General features: G+C 25.8%; 1 protein-coding gene across 2 annotated transcripts in view; it reads right to left on the bottom strand.

Moving 5' to 3' along the window:
• Window positions 1-22,144, bottom strand: part of LOC111037747 (glycine receptor subunit beta-type 4-like) — a 145,116-nt gene that overhangs the window by 38,231 nt on the left and 84,741 nt on the right. For both annotated transcript variants that reach the window (XM_022320487.1, XM_022320488.1), the window contains exon 3: window positions 597-820. In XM_022320487.1, the coding sequence (XP_022176179.1) occupies window positions 597-820 (224 nt within the window). The remainder of the gene's footprint in view (window positions 1-596; window positions 821-22,144) is intronic.

The raw sequence follows: 22,144 nt of genomic DNA, 5'->3' as shown, positions 1-22,144 counted from the left end.
CCATTTTGTTTGATACCTACACCTTTTTCAACAATTTAAAAAAAAATTATTTTAAGATTTTGGTATTAAAAATAGATTCTCATGGTACTTTAAATAGTGATAAATTTTAATTAAAATTTAAAACAGTTGAGGCAATATTCAAATATAGGAAATTCTGTTTTTTATACTCAACTGTAGGTAAAAATGTTTTTGTCTTTTTGAAAACTAATTTAATTAAAATTGATATTAATGAATTGCCCTCAATATTTTGTTATTATTTTCTTTTTAAAATATTATTACGATTTAAAGTTCATATTTTATTTAATTATGAAGAGAAAAAATTTAATTTATGACTTGTTAGGTGCATAATAATATTTTTAACTACTTGTATATTCCAAACGACAAAAGCAAATACGCAAACCGATACAGAAGAATTGTTAAGGTTAATTATTTTTTGATTACATTTTAATTTTCATTACATTATCTAGAAATCATAAACATTTAACTCTGAAATGTTTTCGTTATACTAACGAATTGGTTTTTTACCAATGAAATTTTTTAAGTGAATGTATGAAATTATTTAACACCGAATATTCTATTTTATACTCAAAAATTACCTGAGCATATAAAGTATATCTCCATCAGGTTTGATGCGTATCAACACGTTGGGCACGGTAACGAATTGGAATTCTGCGTGTTTTGCATTTGGAAAGTAAACTTCAGGTTTCCAGATGGCTTTGACTAAATTTGGATCATTTAGGTCCAGCGATTCCGTTATGTCTTTATGCTGCAATCTCGCATCTTGCCACTTTTGTCGCAAATACAGGTCAACTTCGTAATCCTGCGAATAAAATAATTAATTAACAGTTATTCAAGAAGGTATATAGATTATAGGTACTATACGAATACCCGTCATTAAATTGATATTCACGCTAAGCAAATGCTATTATATATTTTGTATGCACATAGTATAATAGTATATGTCTACAAGCATAGCTACCAAAGCTGAATTCATTTTCAAAGAAATTTTTTCTTTCGTTTGAAAAAAATGTATTGAAAAAATCATCATACGAACATACCAACACTTTACAGTGGGTATATTTTACTTGTAATCGTCTATTATCGAAATCGTAAAGAGTATACACGTGCTAAGACTGCAGTCTAACATAGCAACGACCAATGCTTCAAGTGGTGTATCTAGGATTTTTATTAAGACGGATGTCATCAAAATACATCCATTTATAATGAATAATAACGTAAGTATAATATACATGTTACTGCGAATTTCTGCAATTGGTGAGTGCTGACAGTCACCGGTTAATGTCGTCATACACCAAAGCCATTGGTAAATGTTGGCATATTGATTTAATTTGTACTGTTTGTAAACATTTTCTAGCGAATGTCGACACATTTATATACCGATATTGGTGAATGTTGGTACCTAAAGCTGATATTATTTAATCTCATCACATCTAATATTATAGTACCTACCTATTAACTAATATACAAGGTATTGTACAAGTTGATAATTTCGATGTAATCGATAATCATTTTTGTATGGCAACATAATCATAATTTAAATTAACAATACAGGTATAATATTGTTCAATAATAATAATTATAATTTATAATTAATAAAAGTGATTGTTAATATTTATAATTAAACATGTCATTTATATTTGATATTATTGTCTTTAGAACTATACTAAATATTATGTGCGAATACGTAACCTATGTCAACATTTATCAAAACCGTGTTGTGTATGTCAACCCTGACCAAAATCCTAATGTAAATGTCAAAATCCACAAGTACATGTCTATATTATTTTATTTTTCAACATTCACCAATTTAGTAGGCGATTTTCAGCACTCAACAATTGTGTATATTCACAGTAACAAATATATTATGTGAATATTATTATTATTTTTATTTTGGATAAACAATCTATACATATGATGAAAAATAAACTTATATCCTAAGGGTGGGGTTTGAAATGAAAGGGTTGATTAAGCAGTCACCCATTAGCGTCACTTATAATAATTCATTTTATTATTATTATTTAATTTTGAAATCGATTATTAGGGATATGGGCTATATTTGTAGTAGGTCACGACATCACTTTGTTTTTAACCTACGTTGAGGATTCCGAGGTGGTGTTGGGATGAAAAGATCCTTTATAAGGAAATTGGAGTCATTTTAGAGTCGCTTGTTAAAATGCGTCTAAAAGAGGCGTGCTTCCCGTTACTATAAATAAATTAAAATGAAGTTAAGGTTATAATAACAAAATAAGATCTAATAAAAACGGTCGGTCAATGGTAAAATATGAAATATTTTTATATACATAGCAAGTGTGTTAACAAGGTCATATCTCCCAAACACATTCCTCTGCTTGTACCCTCCACTAAATGCCTCTCTTTTTATATAAGTATTAAGGTATCTTTTTTTATTTTGACAAAACATTAATGATTGTTATCTGACTATATGTTATCAACACGATCGTGCTGCAGATGCATGTGAAAAAGTAGGGCTATGTAAATGCTTGTTTTTTTATTATCACATACGTACTTTAATGTTTTCGAAAAAAACAACAATAATAGTACTCGTCCCCTATGATTTTCACTATTATTTAAAGGTGTTGGAAGTGTGACACTTGTACTCAGATGATAAATATATATATATTATGTATGAAAAATAAAATACCACTAGAGTGAAGTATTATTATTACTTATTTTCTCTGTCAACATCGATTCTCCATTTCACACACGCGCGTATTTGATTTTTCTCATTTTTCATTTTAAACGTGTACAGCACATATACGTAAGCATTATATTAATACTAGCGTATTTTTCAAGATGCGAGATGAGCCCATAGAGTTGTGTACGAACAAAAATGTGTCACTTCTTCCGTTAAAAATGATTTTATTACGCAGACGACAATCCACACTTCAAGAGAATAAAAATTATATTTTATTGGATGTATTACGGAGTATACGTATTATAGTTTTAATGAAAAAACACCCCAGTTTGTTGTTTTCGTACAAGCAGTACCTAGATATTATCCCCTTGACACTAGAGTGGTATTTTTATATCACCATGTCGCCGATGCCAACGTTAATTAATATGGAATGCGATCTTAGTTATGAGGAGATAATTTGACGCAATGTAATAACAGAAATACATTTAATGTGTATTGCCATTTCTTCTTTTGTTTGTTAATTTTAATAGAACCTAGTAGTTACTGATTCTTCGAATACCATTAAACACCGGGAAAAAAGTTTTATTAGCCACCTTGAAAAAACTTAGTTATTAATTCGATAAAATCAAATAAAAAACTTTCGCGTATTCGGATGTTCGCCAGCCAGAAGAACTTTTTTTGAGGATTCCCAAGTGGCGTTGATGTATGTACTATTTGTATTATTCATATACATGTGTTGACTGTTGGTAGGTACAACGTTCGAGAAGGAATTTGTACTGTGGTAATTTGGTGTTTCGAAATATTATAAATGAAATTAGTTAATTTTACTGTAGTAAAATAAAATACTGATTTTACAAGATTTTTGTTCAGTTTTTTTTTTACATGTTTTATGAGAAACATATTATAATAGGTTTAAGTGCAAAATATATGTGTAATAATTTATTTTTAACCGCTTCAGAGTCAAAAATTAAACTTGACCTCGATATTGTGTATTTTTAAGATTAATTTATTACAGTAGGTAACGAAATAAATTAAATTTTTTTTTTTTTTTTTGGAAGAATAAATATATTATAAAAACAATGTCCATAGCCTTAATAACATATTTGAAAAACTGCAATGCTGCAGATACAGTATCTAAAATATTCATAACTAGGAAAATCAATTAATCAGAGTAAATATTTTTGAAAATTTTAAACATACGAGAATTAATGTATTAGTTTTTTATTTAGGACTTGACCACTTATGTGAGTTTTTAATGTACTACTGAACGTTGATAGTACTATTTATATTATTATTATTTAATTGTGCATGGAAAAATAATTTTAAAACGTGCTTTTACCATCTTTGATATAAACTAAGCACTAAGCTTTCTCGCGTACGATTTGGCAAACTTACTATTTTACCTCAGTGACTACTATAAACTTTGAAAACGTATGTCAGCGGGCATATGTAAAACACACAACCGTAACACAAATACGGAAATTTTTCAAAAATATACTAATATATATTTCTTTCTATATAGCTGCTTAGAAATGTGGATCACTAGTCTTAAATTTGAATTTCATCGTATAATCTAACAGCCTGAATGAAAATACGGGTAAAGGTTCAATATTTGATGTTTAAAGTTCTCGTGGGACCACTTTTTTGTATCGTTCAAAAAATCAAAGTGTGTAGTGCCTACACCTAACATCTACTTATATCATTTTCCGGATTCTTTTTGAAAAACAAAAAAATACATCTATCGTTTAGATGTTTACACTATTTCGAATCATATATTATAGATTCTTCTTCTCTCCGTGTCTAGTGCTAGATTAATTGTATTAATTAACTGCATATCAGCTATACATAGATACGATATCAAATATAAATATCGATGCCAATAAAGAAAGTATAACAAAAATAATGTGATAGGTTATAACTCATAGATATTATAAGCACCTAATAGTTAAGCATAATAAATAACGTAAACACAATTGTGCAATGGTCAAACCCCGTGTATGAGCCAGTAGGATGCTACATTTATTGGTCGGACATTAGCTAGGTATAGCTGCATAAGAATCACAGCTAAACTGTACACATTTTTTTTTATTCTTCTAGGTTATTAAATATTTGCGTTAAAAATGTACCAGGAAATATCCACAATTTTTTGAATTTCAAATGATTCAAGTTAAAATATTAATAGATTTAACAATATCTACGAACATGCATGTAATGGATATTTATGAATATAAACAATATAATATGTATTTTGGAATTTATTTAATAAGAACTACTGTTTATAAATTGAATCTACCTTGGTTTGAATGTAATATGACCACGATTAAGTCACATATTTATTTACTATTAATTTTGAAGGTTATGTATATTAGTTATATATACTATAAATGTCATAGCTAGTACCTATTCGTATACACTATAATTTATGATGGATGGATAAAGGGACACTGTAACGTTGACAACAAAGTAGAGACTACGTGATAGCACCTCAATTTGTATATTGGTTTTATTTTAATAAACTCAAATTTAGAGTTAATATAACATTTAGTTATTATTTATACTTATATTTTAGTAGTCTTTGTATGTCTTTGTAGAATTAGTTCAAATATTTAAATAATTGTGTATACAAAAAATTGTTGTGTATGGAATAAACAGTAAATACGATTTGAATAATATCGTATCAATAAAATATTTATGTTTGTTTCATGTTATGAATTGTATATAGTAACATACTATACACTGTAAATATTATAGGGTAAAAATATAGCTACGACTATGTTTATATTTTGTTAATATTATTAAGCATATTTTGATAGAACAATATTTCGAAAATAAAATAATAAACACTACAGAATTTTAATGTAATTTATTTCTCAAATAGGTTGTAAAAAAACACATGGTTTTAAAATGAATTGTTTACATCTATTATTTTTTGGCTGTAATTTTATGGCTATATCATGTTATTTATGCATTGGTTTAGGACCAATGAATAATGTGTAGACTGTAGGAAAATAAAAACTATGAACAATGTTTCTGAATATCGAAAAATTGAATGATGAATGATTTGTTAATCACAACAATATTAGAGTACATTTATTCAGTGATAAGCTCTTACCTTTCAAATTATTTCAACATGCCTTGTCAGTTTGTGCTTTCTATCCTTATATTTATTGTAGATTTGATTAATTTTCCCTCTCGAAAAAAAAGCATTGGTCGTACAACATGATCCTATAAAGCTAGTTAAGCCTTAATGACGAAAGTTAACCCTCTTAACAAGCTTCACAAATACCAAAATATTTTATTGCGTTTTAATTATAAAAACACCCTTATTGTAGTCTCTCTGCAATATGTACCTTTCGAGTGTAATTCATGTCTCGTCACTGCGTCACGCATGTGGTAAATTTAAATTCAATGGTAAATCGTTCCATACAAAAAATGATTCTGAGCAGAGAGAGCAACTATATACTTCTAAGAATAGTTGATTAATTAATGATTTGTTAATATTACTATTAGTCAAATATTTTTCTATTAATGATACAGTCACAGTAGGTTGAATTAATTTTTACCAAAACACTAAATATAATATCACATAATAATTATTTTATGTAATATTACTAGCTGTTATTAGATTATAAGTTAATACCGAAGTAGCACGAAGAACATCACAAATAAGTTCGTGTGGTATACATGGATAGCGTATAGCTTATCTAAACATCTTAAAAATTCAATGTGTGTTAGTTTAGTGTTTCAAATTTCTACGATTGATAGGTTTTTTATTTGCAACAAATTAATAAATATATTTTTTTTCTCACAAATGTTATCGAAATTTAAAATTCAAATGCCAAGAAGAAAAAATTGTGTAAATGTATTTTCTATATTTTTAATTGCTGTAATAACAACTCACGAGAATCACCCTATTATAAATTTATGATTTTTAATTTAGAAGCAAATTTGATTAATATCTATCGACAAAAATACAAATTTTTCAAATGTCTATAAATTGCTCAAGTAGAGCTAAAATATTTTGAAAACTATATTATGACTAACATAGAAGTCTGATATAAAATATATTTGTTAAAAATTTCAAGTACTTACAGTAATGTCAATAATAAAAAATAAATAGTAACTTATAAATAAGTTAAATGAAAAACATAAATTAACAAATTATTATATTAAAAAAATAATAATAAAGAATTTCATCAAAAATGTATGCCGGCGTATTGTATAGGCAATATAGCTTCATGGAGTGTTGATATGATTTTTTAAGTTATTGTCAGTTTCAATTATTATAATTTAATTTGGTAATTTGGTTAAAAAGTTATACGTCAAATTTTAACTATTTTTTAAAACATTTTGACTTGTCATAGAACCATTTGGTATTCTAACCCCCAATCACAATTCGGATGAAATGTAAAGTCATTTAATTTTGTAGAAATTTGATTTGAATACATAACGTATTATAAATTATAAGTGTTATATTTCGATTATTTTAATAGTTTAAAATATATAATATAGTGTGGTCTATATTTATTTTAAAACAGATTAATTATTATTTAGCTGAGTGTCATTGCTGGACAGCTACTCCCTTCAAGCATTCATTGCCAATTTTTCTTTACACTCATATACTTATTGTAATTATGTTTACAGATTCCATATACCTATTCTAATAAATGTAAAAAAATTATTTTGAGTTCGGTTAATATTTTAATTTTTAAGTTTAAAGGCAGGCAAAGTATAGAAATAAATTATGTTATACTTAATAATATTAATTTAAAAAAATAAAACTCATAGAAAATTTGATTAGAAAAAGTTAATAAAAATACCGTGTTTATTATTAAATCATACATTTTTTATTCAGACTGAAAAATGAAGAATGGTAACATAATACTTGGTTTGAATATTATTGTTGAAATGTAAAACACCATAAGTTAAATTTTTAAACTAAAAATTGTAATTGATAACATTACATCAGTAATAAATTAAAATAATTTGAATTTGTATTTTAATAGGAACAGGCCATTAAATTCAAATGAGTTTATAAGTGTTTAATTGAGTTTAGACGGATATTCAAACAAGATCTTAAAATAGAAAAATACCTTTCGAAATTAACAAAATGGTTCAGGCTTTTTAATCATAACAGGTAACGATGTGTATAGAAAATAGATAGTAGTTTTTAGTGTTCAAATGGAATATAATTGGATGATTTTTTTGATTGAGATAAGTTACCTTTTTTGAGAAATTAATAGTCTGTAGGTACATTAAACTTGAGAACTAACCACATTTTAAGGTTTACTTTTGTGTATAATTTGTATAATATAGTATTTGTAAATGAAACACTACATAGGTACAGAGGTACCTTCTACTAAAAATATATTTTTTATTCATACATTTTTTTTCTCTTACAAATATTCATAAAACAAATTAAACCACTTGCTTATGAATAAAATATAGATTTTACATAAAGCGGAAACAATAAAACAACACTTGCTATTAATAAAAGCTCATATAATACACCACAACTTATGAAAGTTGGAATTATTTCATCACACTGATGCCATCAATAAATTTACTTTTTGATAAAAATGATAGCTAAAAGACGTAATACTATTAACATTTGAGAGTAATAAATACTGTTACAATAATCTACAAAATAAAAGTCCATTTAAATGAAATAAGTAGATTTGTAAATCAAAATAGATTCTGGTTTATAAGATAATTTGATATTTGCTCATTTATATTTTATAAAAATTAGTTAAACATATGTTTAAGCTATTATCAATTAGGAAGTTTTAAAATATATCTTGCATAGTGCATACCAAATTAATTATCATTGTATATAAAGTGTTGATATGAATTAATAACAATTATAACTTAACACAATAATTTTTTGCCATTGTTATCGGTTTTATAGTAGGTACCTACTTATATATATATATATTATATGGTTCATGTAATCTTACAGCTAATGCTTTCAATACAGTACATAAAAAATGTACTGTTTCAAAACAAGACATTCTAAAACCTCGATACAAAAGGGGTGAACAAAATACTATAGAACCTTGGATTATCGAAAAATCCCGAAACTAAGTATTTTTTTTTATCGTTTTGGGTAATTTTTTGGTAAACGAAAATATATATATATTAGACTACCAGAGAAAATAATGGAGAGGGAGTATTCCATCAAATGAATGATAGTAGTAGTGTAAAAAATAAACAAAATCTGGAATTCACTGTAGTACAGTTCAACCTTATGGACCTTTGTGGACCTCCTAAAGTCCACTGTTTTATGAAATTATGGAATGTATACTTGAACAAAAGTTTCTTAAATGGAAGGATCTTCATTCTGAGTATCGTGTATTTTATTTCTCTCTCTAATACCATCACATTCACTTATTGTTTGATATTATATAAAATGTAACAGATTGTGCAGTAAAAAAATTTTAAATAAAAAAATATATTATATCTTATGTAGATTTTTATTTTTCCATCCGTATTGTAAAATAACATATAAATTAAAAGAAATCTGTTGGTCATGCGAAATGTGAACATTTTTCTAATTTTATTTTTAACGTTTACATTTATGTAACATCATAATTTTTGTTTTTTTCCCTTGGTCACTTTTGCATGTTGGCAACTATGTCGTAGAGATGTAATCATGTAAAAATTCGCCAAGTGAACGAATTGAAAATATATGAAGTAATACGAATCTAAATTTAAAAACAAAATTTAATTAATTATCACAAAAATATTGCACGGGTAGTGTTTTTTAAACAGGATACGATAATTTTCTTATGACACATATATATAATATATATAATACATAGATACGTTTTTATGTTTGAATAGCGATGACGAGGCTGATTAAACTAATTACTATTTGTTTAAATGTAATATATATATATAATGAAATGTAATATAATATATTACAGTATGTATATGTATATACTGTGATTATTTTTAGTTTTAAAAATGTAACCACCGCTATCGGCGATAAAGAGTTATGAAAATAAAATTTATTTTTCACATTACGAGATTAATGCTTCATCAATATATAGTTGTAAAAATACTAACATCATCTATTCTCTATTTTATGATATAACATACAGGTACTAACCGTGGTGTATTTATCTAATTTTTTTTTAAACAGGCTTTTTTAATCTGACTTTTCAAATTTTTACTACAATTGTATCAATTTTATTTTTATTCTTATGTAAAATGAATAAGTAGGAACGATGATGGAAAGGTAATGAGAGTAATAATAGAGCAGAAGTAAGAGTATAAAGTAAACATAAAACAAATATTTAAAAAGTTAACATTTGATTATGCATTATAATGGATATTATAAGATTTTTTTTTAAATAGACTGCCTCAATTTTATAAATAATATAGAAAATCAATTAATTGTGAAAATTAAATAGAACTTATTATTTTGAAACATTTTATCATTTAAAATACCAATACATCTCTAAATTCAGAATATAAGGAGAGAGTTAGCAAAAATAAAAATATGAACGATGAAAAAACCAAATGGGAATTTCCGTATTTATTTATAATTTAAAAAAATATGATTGATGTTTTACTAACCCAGTTGATTGTGGTAAATTAATTACACTATACCTATATTATAATGATATTATAATAATATAATCGCATACTGTTTTTATTTACAATGATATTATATTATTATATTGTTGGAGCCATAACTGTACTCTGAGATAATTCATATAATATAATATTTTTTTTTTATAAAAAATAATATTTTACAAATAGTTTTGAGAATGTTAGTTAGGTAGAGTGAATTCTGAGTGGGGGTCTATATCAGAAAGATTATCTAATAACCAGTTAAATGGCTTGTGTACATGTTATATTACTTATGAAAACTAGAGAAATTCAAAAACATATTTACAGTTTATTATATTTATGTTGGTTATGACAAATTAAGTACCCACTAACTTATTCTCGGCAAGTATTTGAAGTTATAAATCTGTAAAGTAAAATTATTGCCTTCATAATGTTTGGTCCGCACAATTCAATACATTTTTAATATTTGAATGTAAAACTAACAATGGTATAATTAAACAATATCATTCGTTATGGAAATATAATAAATTATTTGTTAAAGCCTTAAATACATTAAAATTTAACAGGCAACCCTAAAGTATATCAAGTTTAATTACCGGGGTTTTTTTCACCTTGTTTATTGGGATTTCATCACACATTATTAAACATCCACAATTAAAATATTCAAATTACATATACAGTGTATTAATAACAAAACGAAAATGAAACAAATTTAAAAAAAAAATAATAAAGGGATTAATTCAATTAACTGAGGGAATTATATTTTGTATTTACTATTTAGATTATATTAATATAATCATGATTTAATGAGGTTTACTATAATATGTTTTTATAATAAGCCCGTTAACAGTTCTTAAAAAAAGTTCTCGGAAGTGCCCCAAAAATTTCATGTAGGTTTACTGATTAAAAAATAATGTATATTCAGTAACAATAATATACAATTTCACATTACATAACAAAAAACCATGATACATTTTTTTTTTAAATTTAAAATTTAAAATTTAAATTATTATATACCTACCTAAAAAGATCAAATATATTTCTATTGTTTATTAAAATTGGAATATTTTTTGAAAATGATAAATATTCCGGGAACTTTTTATCTTTTTTTAATATAATTATAAAATAATAGATGTTCATTTAATTTTTTTTATCAAATTTCTTACAAAAAATAAAACCAATCAAGTATTCTAGACTTTTCACTATTTTTTGAGGGCTCATTTATTGAAATTTCTCTATAGTTTCATAAAAAAATTTCGTATCTAATATACCATATTCAATGTTCAATTTTCAATTTATAGATAGGGCTGTATTTTAAATCCCTCATCCTACTCGCAATAGTGTGTACTGAATATAAAAATAAAACACACAGTAAAACCAATAGCTTCCAATCGCTGTGCTCGAATCTAAAAAAAATAATAAAAACAGACTTCAATCTCAGAGATTTTTTATTACGAGTCATAAAACGTAGTGTTTGTTTTATCACCATAGCAATATAATTAATTTAAATTAGACTAATTGTTTCTTCATTCTAACGCCGTTGTATTACCCTTTTCCTGTCTTTTATGCAATTGCATCCTTCCAAAAATTAAATTTCGACGTACTTAATTGAATTCTCATGCAGGATAGAGTTCCAATAAAATATAATAAGGTTCATTAGAATTATTTTGTATCAAAATGTTTAAATTAAAAAAAAAAGGCTGATCAAGGTCAACAGACTCATACTTTTGTTAACTTTGTCCTGATAATTTGACATCAAACAATATGGGGTATCTTTTTATAGACCTCTTTAAAACAGAATCTGTGTAATTGCTTGGATAACGACAAACCAGCATGGTAGTTCTCGATTTTAATGGTTTTATTCCCTTGGTGTGAAAATATACTAAACTAAAGTATTTGGCTCGTTAAACTCCTGTATAACAGCATGAATAATTTATAAAATGCATTAAATATGAAATGGATTTTGACAGAAAAATAAGTAAAAGTATTGCATTTTTTTTTGTTTAAGTAGCAGTATTTGGTACTCTGTATTATGAATTTATTTATTAATCGTTGTTCAAAAATTGATAATTCAAACTGAATGCACTGTTTTCATAGCATGTACATGTACTTTGAAAAAATATTAAATAGATACAAAAAAATGTAATATAAAACAAAATAAACAGACAGTGGATTCAATCCGTACGTTATTTGAAAGCGGTAAACTTAAGTAACTCAAAGGGTAGTCAAGATAGGTTATGATGGAAATGTAAGCTTGCGATCTTTCTATAATCGGTATGAGTTATTCATTAAAAACGAACTGTAACTATAATACTGTATAAGTATAACATATATACCACGGAATAATTATGTACAATAATATTCACAAACTTAGGTTTTGTTTATTTCACAAAAGAAATCATATTCAATGAGTAGCACTCGGTTTCCATATAGTGCACCTATTAAAATCTAATTAAATTCCTTTCATTCTACATACAGTTATTCACTAGTTACATGCAGTTACACACATTATTTGAAATAAAAAAACCTCTTTGAAATTAGTGTACAATATGATAATTAATACGAATATTAAGATTTAAAGCGGTATAATAAGAACCCTAGGTATGGAATGGTTTTGGCACGTGTGTAATGTGTATTGTATTTGTATATACGGGTATATTTATTTTTGTGAAAGAAATAAAGAATTACTTTCGTTCACCTTTAAAAAAAAATCTAAACACAGTTTTAAGATCTATACGATTATGCATATTTTTCCATACGATACAATATGGAAATCTAAAATAAATAATAAAAATACACGTAAGCACTTATTTTTGTTTCGTAGCACGGAAGTTGTTGTCCCTAGCTTAGAGATAAAAATTATTCATCGCAGTGACTAAATGTAAATATTATTTTACAATATCATGTTTTTTTACTAATTATTCTGAAATCATTTTTTATACATGATTCTCTCATTTTTTTAAAAAAATGTCGTTATCTCCACTTACGAATATTTCACTATACAAACAAAATTGAATATATCATAAAATGTATGTATATATTTCTTTCGAATAAATTATGCTAATGACTTATTAGGTGTTAAAAATTGTTGTAATGATAAATTATATTATTAAGATCTGTTCTGTAAATATAAATGTACTTTTGTTTTGATATTTAGGACGAATATCATCATTTATCACTTGTTTTCTATGTAATCAAATTTAGAATTAATGTACCAACTCGAAAAATACAATCAATGACTTACGAAAAGTAAATTAACTTTGTAATAATATTAAATAAATAACAGTGTCCACAGTTTCCAATTACAAAAGGTAAACGTAATTACTTGCTATTTTGTAGTACTAGACTAATTTGTATAATGCATTAGTCGGAAACTTTAATTAATAAATCAAGTTGTATATTTCCTTTCTCAACTGGATACTTTTCATGCATCGAAATAAATTTGTTAAAAAATAGCGAAATCAATAAATTTTTTTTTAAATGTTTTGATTGATAAAATATAACTGATCGAATTGTTATGTAAGTTATTAGACTATAGTATTTTTAGTAATTCTTGTATTAATATTTAATTTGTCATTTACTAAGATCGATTATTATTATTATTATCCATTCCTCCTGATCTTCTGTATCCGTTCTCGTTTAACTAAATAAAGAACAACTATATCCTTTTTTAGTTGTGAGATATGTGTCAATAATTTCTGGTAATATTCCGTTCTTATACATATAGCCTCTCTAACTATTATTCCTTTCCTATTACAAATAATGAAAGAACATCACCAATTTATTTTATTGCATTTTCCTACTTCTCCAGCCTGAGTTCACACCTCGGCTTTAGTTAATCTGTCTAATCACTTGATTTTTTCTTCGCGTCTCTGGCGCTACATCTAAAGATATCTTTTTTATGTTTATTTGAGTTTCTCACCAATAAATAAATTATGAATAAATAAATAGAACAATATAAAATACAATTAATGCATTTATAATAGGATATTTTTATTTTTGAAAATAATGTACTTAATAATTCGCTCTTTTGAATTAAAATAATTGAATTAGAAAAAAAATCATAAGAGAAGTTTACTTATACGACTTTTTTAAATTAAACAGTTTAATAGCTATTATTTGAATATTCACAATAAATAAACTTTTCTAAATTGTTGGATAATAGAATAGGAATAATATTACATTGCTTGTGGTAGAACTTCTTAGTTTAGAGGCGCAGTGCGTACCTAAAGGTTAAATAGTATCTACAGTTTAAAAATTGATTACGAAAAAATGCGGTGGATATTTTTATGTATAAAATATTTGACCCCAATTTAAATACTGTCAAAACAAAATGTTAGTGAGCAATGAGATGTAAATGAACAATTATTATACGTATAGTCATCTATACCAGTGGTGACAACTGACAAGTGTTAGCGTCAACAACGGTTCATACATTACGAACAAAAAAAACGCCGTTCACCTCAAAGAAGTACATTTTTAAAACAATCGATGAATGGAAAATAATAGCACAACATCGTGAGGGAAATAAAATAATATGCGCCAATCGAATAATATTCATTACTATTTGCTTAATATATACCCAAACAAAATCTGTGACGCTAAAAATAAAGCACAATATTCTCTATACCTGCTTTATATTTACACTCAGAATATTATGGCGTGTTGTTTTATAAAAATTCAAATACTTACACGAAAGATGAAATCGACAAATTGGTGATTGATAAATGTATAGCCACAGAGTTGTAATTTATGATGCTTATATATTAATGTATACACCATCATATTATGTAGAAAGTATGAATATATTTGAATGCAAAATCTGTATATGTTATAATACTTATAATATATACTACTGGTAATGTGGGTAATTAATTCTCGCATTATGACTATTATATAATTCGTTATGCGTCTTATACGTTTCTGTAGGTATTTCACTTTAAACATATACAAAGTAACTACATGCAAACTATTAAAAACTTGCATCTTACCACTTAAAATGTCGCTAGGTATATACGTACTACTAATTTATTATTCGTAACTGATTTATCACCCAAGTCAAAGATTTCCCAGTCCACTCTAATCAGAAAGGAAAATTGTTTATTTTTTAATTTCAGTGGGCATAAATCATTTTTGGGAGAATTTTGTCTCCTCAACCCCTAAATATATACCCCTAAAGAATAAATGGCCTGAATAAATTCCGATTTCCAAGCTTGAATTAAATTCCCACTTTATCCCTGCCTTATATATATATATATATATATATTACGCAGTTTGATGAAGGTCTAGGACCCATAATTGTATATACATGCTATATTATAGTATACATTAGCTCTGTATCGTTTAATTTTTATCCTTATTCTAGTTTTTTGGCATAGTTCCCTGCATAAAGTTTACGTTATTAGTTAACCTAACCTTTTGATTTTTGAAAACAATTATTTTGTGAATAAGGAATGAATGATTGCTTATATGTATTAATACTAAAATTGTCTGTACAGCTAACTGTATAAGTTTAAATATTACTTTGGAAAATTGAAATTGAAATTTATGTTTAGGTAATAATGAAATTATTAAGTCAAAAAAAGTTAAAACATTAAAAGCGAGTCATTAAAAAGAAGTTACAATGTATTAATTTTAGATTCGTATTTTTGATTTCAGAGTACCTTATTATATAAAAATATTTCAAGGGTTTATGATTTCCTTTCGTTCTTTAAAATAATAAAATTTAATATATATTTGGTGAGTAATGTAATTCTGAACTTATAAAATAAACAATAGTTACATAAATAAATAATCTGTTTAGAGGAGTATATGATTGTATGTTTTAAAAACGATTAAATTAACCAACATGAATGATTTTATAATGTATGAGTGCCGTATTTCATAAGTAAATAACTTTATAGCCCAAGATTTAATGTAAAAACGTTTTTAATTTTTATACCTGCCTATATGAGTTTATATTATAATATGTATTAATTTTTATTTTCATGATGTATACAAAACACTTCTATTTCATCTTATGAAAATTATCATGTAGAAATTAGTTGGTTAAAAATCGTAGTTCATTAATTTGAGTGTAAATTAAGACAAGTAAAAAATATAAAAACCTATTAAAAATATTTTTAGTTTTTACCTATTCTGATGTTATTTTACTTTGCTACTAACGAGTAAAATAACAGGTACATACCTGGCTATGACAATCGAATAGTTGCTTTTTTGTTTTTTTGTTTTTTAATTTTTGTTTATTACACACAATCTGTTACAATAAAATGAAGAATAACTTAAAAACAACTCTAAAGATTATATTGTAGTGAACAGCTGGATTTACAACAAGAGTACTAAGATTGAATTAAACGCTTAAAAATAAAGCTCAACAGACACAGTGAAAAAAGTCTTGTTATCAACTTTATAATAGAATTATTCATAAGGAGAAGAGAAGTACAGTTCTAATAGATAGTTACAGGGATTAGCAGAGTTGGTTTGTATAAATCTGTCAAAAGTCTACTGTTTTATAGTATATTAGTTTTAACTTACAATAAAAGTGGCAAACATAAAAAAAAATTACCCGAATTACAGTAGTTATTTTCAAAAGGTAGAACACAGAGAACGAATAGTTATTACAAAAACAAAGATAGGGCATATTATAATATGTGCACGCAATACTTATATTCTTACCTCAATTTAGTAAAAGCATGATAGTACCTAATACTCATAATGTGATGTTTATAGGTATCTAAATATAAAACACACATAAGACATAACCATAAAATACAAGTCAGCATCAAACCGACACTCAATATCAATTTGACACCTAAATAACCGATATCGAAAAAGAAACATCGTGAAAAGAATAGCACCAACATCTTGAATATATTTTGCGTTGCCAATCTACTAAATTTAATTATTCAAGAATTCAGCAATCATAGGCATCATTGTGGGGTAGCGAAGGGTAGCAATTGCCACCCCGCCAATTGTATAAACCGACTGCTTCGTGGTTTCATTAGACCACATGCAATTGAATTAAAAATATTATTCAAGATGCTTTTCACCCCATGATTCTACTCCAAATGATGCCAAATGATTTTATTTTATATATAATTCTGTATTTATGACAATTTTATTATTGATTGATATCTTACTTATAAGTTATAAGTTATAACTATTGACATATATTAGTAACTATCACGATTTAAGATGGTATTGTTGCCCAACGACATATGATAAGATGCCAATATAAATTAATCCAATAAGTGTTAGGTTAGGGTTACCATTGTCCATTATTATAGATAACAGTACTAGAGATGTCAGTGGACTATTTTTTTACGTGACATGAACAGATCTTATTTTAAACTTTGAAGTATATTCATTAAACAAATCATTTATTAATATTTAACAGACAAACATTTTAACAAACTCCACTTAACCGGTCGCGGCAGTAACGTCATAGCAAAAACGATCACCGGATCACGTGACTTGTGGGTTTATATCGATTTTGTCACATGACAACATTTTTATATTATCTCGTTGGGCAACCATACTATTTATTTTTAACTATTAACATATTTTTATAATATTAGAGTACTATAATAAGTTGTCATTTTCATTTATGTATTGAAATATGATACAGCTTTATTATTTGGAAATGGTTTATTGCATTTATTTTTCTTACACAAAAAAAAATTGAAACATATTTTATGTACAGTATAGAATTATATTAAAAGTAATTGTTTAAATTGTTACAAGGTTCAAATCAAGGTTTTTTTATACTTTAGTTTAAGGTACATAATTCCGTTTTTCTTAAGAAGTTGATCATATTCATGATGTGTTCGGACTTAATGCTGCAGTATTTTATATTAGTGTTTAACACATCGTTGTTGCATAAAACCTACACAAGCCCACATAATATAATATACAGAGTGATTCACCAAGTATGCTCAACTTAATTTATTCATTAATAATTAATTCATTCGAATTCCGAATTTTGGAATTTTTAAATAATATACTCATAGACAATTTTTTCGAATTCTTAATTTTTTTTGTACTACTTAAAGAGAGTCCTGTGACGATAAAAACTTTTGTTTTTCAAATAAAAACCACCCAATTTTTGCTGTAAATTATTTATTCGATCCTTTTTTTGAAAATTTTGAAGTAACAGCTAGTTCAACATTTTTTAGTGAGTAGTTTTTTAGTTATTAAAATGTTTGTACTAAGGATAATTATTAATTATTCTTAAACATGGTTTTACAAAAATATAAAATAGATATAAAATTGGAAGTAGCATTTATTTTACTTGGACTATTTTTACAAATTATTAATATTGATACATTAATAATAATGGCTAATATTTTCGAATCACCATGGTCCCTATATTTTAGTAACAAAATACCATGGATTATGAGCCTTTTTATCCTTGGAACATAAAATTAAATAACTCAGAAACTACTTCTACGAATTTTGATTATGATACGTCACATTTAAAAAAAAAAAAAAAGCGGGTAAGTGGATGTCGCTCTGCTGTACAGTAGGTTACAAGTGGGTCACTGTATAATGGATGGAATTAAATTTGAATTCAATGATACAATATCATTGTATAAGAAAAACGATTCTGAGTGGAGATGGTATGTCAATCTTGGTTTAAGACATATTAATACCAATATATCTGAGTCAAAATTCGAATTTTAAATGCTTATAAAAAAAATTGTGCCTATGTATTTTAAATATTTTACAATTGTTATTGTACAAATATATGAGGAGCCTTGTATTAAATTTTCAAGCTTACATATAAAATTTTATTGGTATTTATAGAAAAAAAAACTAAGAAAATTGATAATTGACAATGTCCGTAAACATCTCAAAAAGAGTCAAATTATTTTCAAAATTTTATCTTGTTTAGAAAATGCTAATATCAACATTCAGTGAAATTTTCAAGTATCTACAGCCATTCGTTTTTTAATTACAACAAAAACAGAAAATCGTTACATGAGAAATCGAGTGAATATCAAATGTTGTAAAAATATGAATTTCAAACGCTCATAAAAATTTAATTTGACTTTCTTCTAAAAATTTTTTTTTTTATTAAGGTAGACAAACTTATGAGGAATCTTGTATTAAATTTTAAAATCTTAGATTTAAAAACAAAATTTTTTATGAATTTCTAACTTAAAATAATTTCCAAATTGTCGTCGTTTTTACGTATTTTGTCAATATTTGAACTTTAAATGCTTATAAAAAAAAACTGTGACTAAGGATTTTTAATTTTTTTCATCTGCCTTTGAAGCAATATACTAGGAGCCTTGTATTAAATTTTCAAGTTTTTTTAACCAACAAATAAAATTTTATTGATATTTATAGAAAAAAAAAATTGAAAAAATTGAAAACTGACAATGTCCGTAAACAGTTCAAAAAGAGTCAAATTATTTTCAAAATTTTACCGTGTATAGAAAATGCAAATATAAACAACCTGTGAAAATTTCATATATCTACGGTCATTTGTTTTAGAGTTACACCAAAAACCAAATTAGTAAAACCAAAGTAAAAATTCCCGTTTTTCCTTAATTTTTCTTTTGTTTTTCACGTCGCTTTTGTAAACTACTGGGAAATTTTTACTTTTGACCCCCCCCAAAGTACCAACTAGATTCACTTTCCTATCAGAAAAGTTACTGTTGAAGAAAATCCAAGCATTTTTACTGTCCTAAAAGGTGATGACGGACACAAAAAAAATTAAAACAAATAAATAAAAAAAAAACACACATCGTTGTAAAATCAATACATTCATCGTTCCACTCAGAATCTAAAACTCTCAGAATAATTTACAATTGGAACGGAGGGAGGGGATCTTATTTGAAAAACAGAAGTTTGTAATTCCACAAGACACATTCTTGAGCAGTACAAAAATTCTCAAGAATTGAAAAAAATGGTCTTTAAGTGTATTTAAAAAATCCAAATTTCAGATTTCAAATAGTTGCATTATTAAAAAAAAAGAGGGGGTGAGTATGCTTGGTAAATCACCCTCTACATAAATACATTATACCTATCTTGATATTTTACAAGTATGCTTAAGAAATTTGTTAAGACGGCATCTAATTACAAATGATGAAAATAATTAGTTAGATTATCAGCCCACTTTTATGTCACTAATAATAAAAAAAACACGCCATTAGTTGATGACCGTAAAAAATATTAATAATAATATATGGATGTATATGGAACAGTTATGTTCGAACTTGTCAAAAGTCAATAATGTAAGTTCTCTATTCTGATGCATTACTAAGACTTTGTAATACCATTATACCAATATATTGACGTTTGGTAATATTTCACCAACGCACACGTCAGGTATTGGAGAAAGTTGTACTTAATCGTAAATCATGCCAGCACCAAGTGCCAAAGTCGTTGAATAAAATTTACTGATGATTTATAAGCGTTCGTTGGCCAATACTTATGAAGCGTCAATATTTCGAATTTTGAGACCAGCTATTACAACATTGTTTACTTAGTCAATACATAATAATCGTATCATGCTGGTTATAAAATTGTTTAAGGTGATTGTGGTATAGGTCAATAATGTAAGTTACGATGATGTGTTTCAAACTATAATATAACAGCTGTTCACATTGAGGATAAGATAATAACGAGCTTCATTTTTTCAAACTGTATCAATCATAACTTATCATTATTTTTGTACTTGAAACAATAATAATTTCTCTTGAATAATAATTAATTTTAACCCAAAAATGTGTATATACATATAGGTACATAATTAAAAAATTAGAGCACACCTTTTTTCTTCTTCAATAATGAAGTTATTCAAAATCTGATTCTTGGAATTTTTAATCATACTTAATTTATTTATACTTATTATTTATTAGAGACCATATTTTACAATTCTTGAGTTTTGTGTGTTACTTAAGCAGTGACCCGTAGAGACACAAATTTGTGTGGGAGGCGAAAACCCCGTTTTCTACTGTTAATTATTTAACGAATAATTTTTATGAACATTTCTATATATTAAAATCAAAACTAGAAAGAGTAGGTTTGAATTAGGTACCTAACTTTGTGCTCTATCGATAACAGGTCCATTATAATACAGACTGGGAAGATATGGAGACTATGATGATTTTAAAATGTTTGCAATTAATATTAATCTATAAACATTTAAAACTTTTAAAAATAGTCCAAACATAATAAATACCAGATCTGATATTAAATCTAGTTTATGTTTTTAAATATTATTATCGTTAATACTAACATTTTAATAACTCAAAAACTACTCGTTTGAATTTTGTTTTACCTACATCAAAGTTTTCTTATAAATTATTCACTAAATAATTTTCAGTAAAAAATGGTGTTATTATTTGAAAAATAGAAGTCTGTATAGCCACAGAATCCTCTTACATACCATACAAATCTCAAGAATTTGAATGTATAGTATTTTTTAGTATATTTAAATCAGAAAATTAATAAATATACATTTTTAAATAAAAAAAATACTATACATTTTTAATGTTTCAAAGATAATATGCGAAGATAGTGTATTTTCCAGTGACTAGATACTTTACGAGATCTCTGAACTATTCTATCAAATAAACACTTTAAATTTTTTTTTAAAGAAATCTTTGAAAATAATTAAATTTAAAAGTCTATTTTCTTACTTATTCATCTAGCTAACAGTTTTTTTTTCAAATTATTTTAGTAAATAATTTCATAATTATATTACTGTTTTTGAATTATTGCAGCCAATGAATATAGTTTAATATTTAATGAAGACAAGTTCTAAACGAGTTTTTTATTACCTACCTGTTAAATATTTTAGACTTTGAAAAGAGCGAGAATATTAATTGAAAATTGCCAAGTTATGCATTATTTTTTGATACAGGTGATTGTTCGTACAAT

This window comes from Myzus persicae, unplaced genomic scaffold (assembly GCF_001856785.1).
Source record: "Myzus persicae strain clone G006 unplaced genomic scaffold, MPER_G0061.0, whole genome shotgun sequence".
NCBI lineage: Eukaryota > Metazoa > Arthropoda > Insecta > Hemiptera > Aphididae > Myzus > Myzus persicae.
This window is presented reverse-complemented; position numbering and strand designations above follow the sequence as displayed.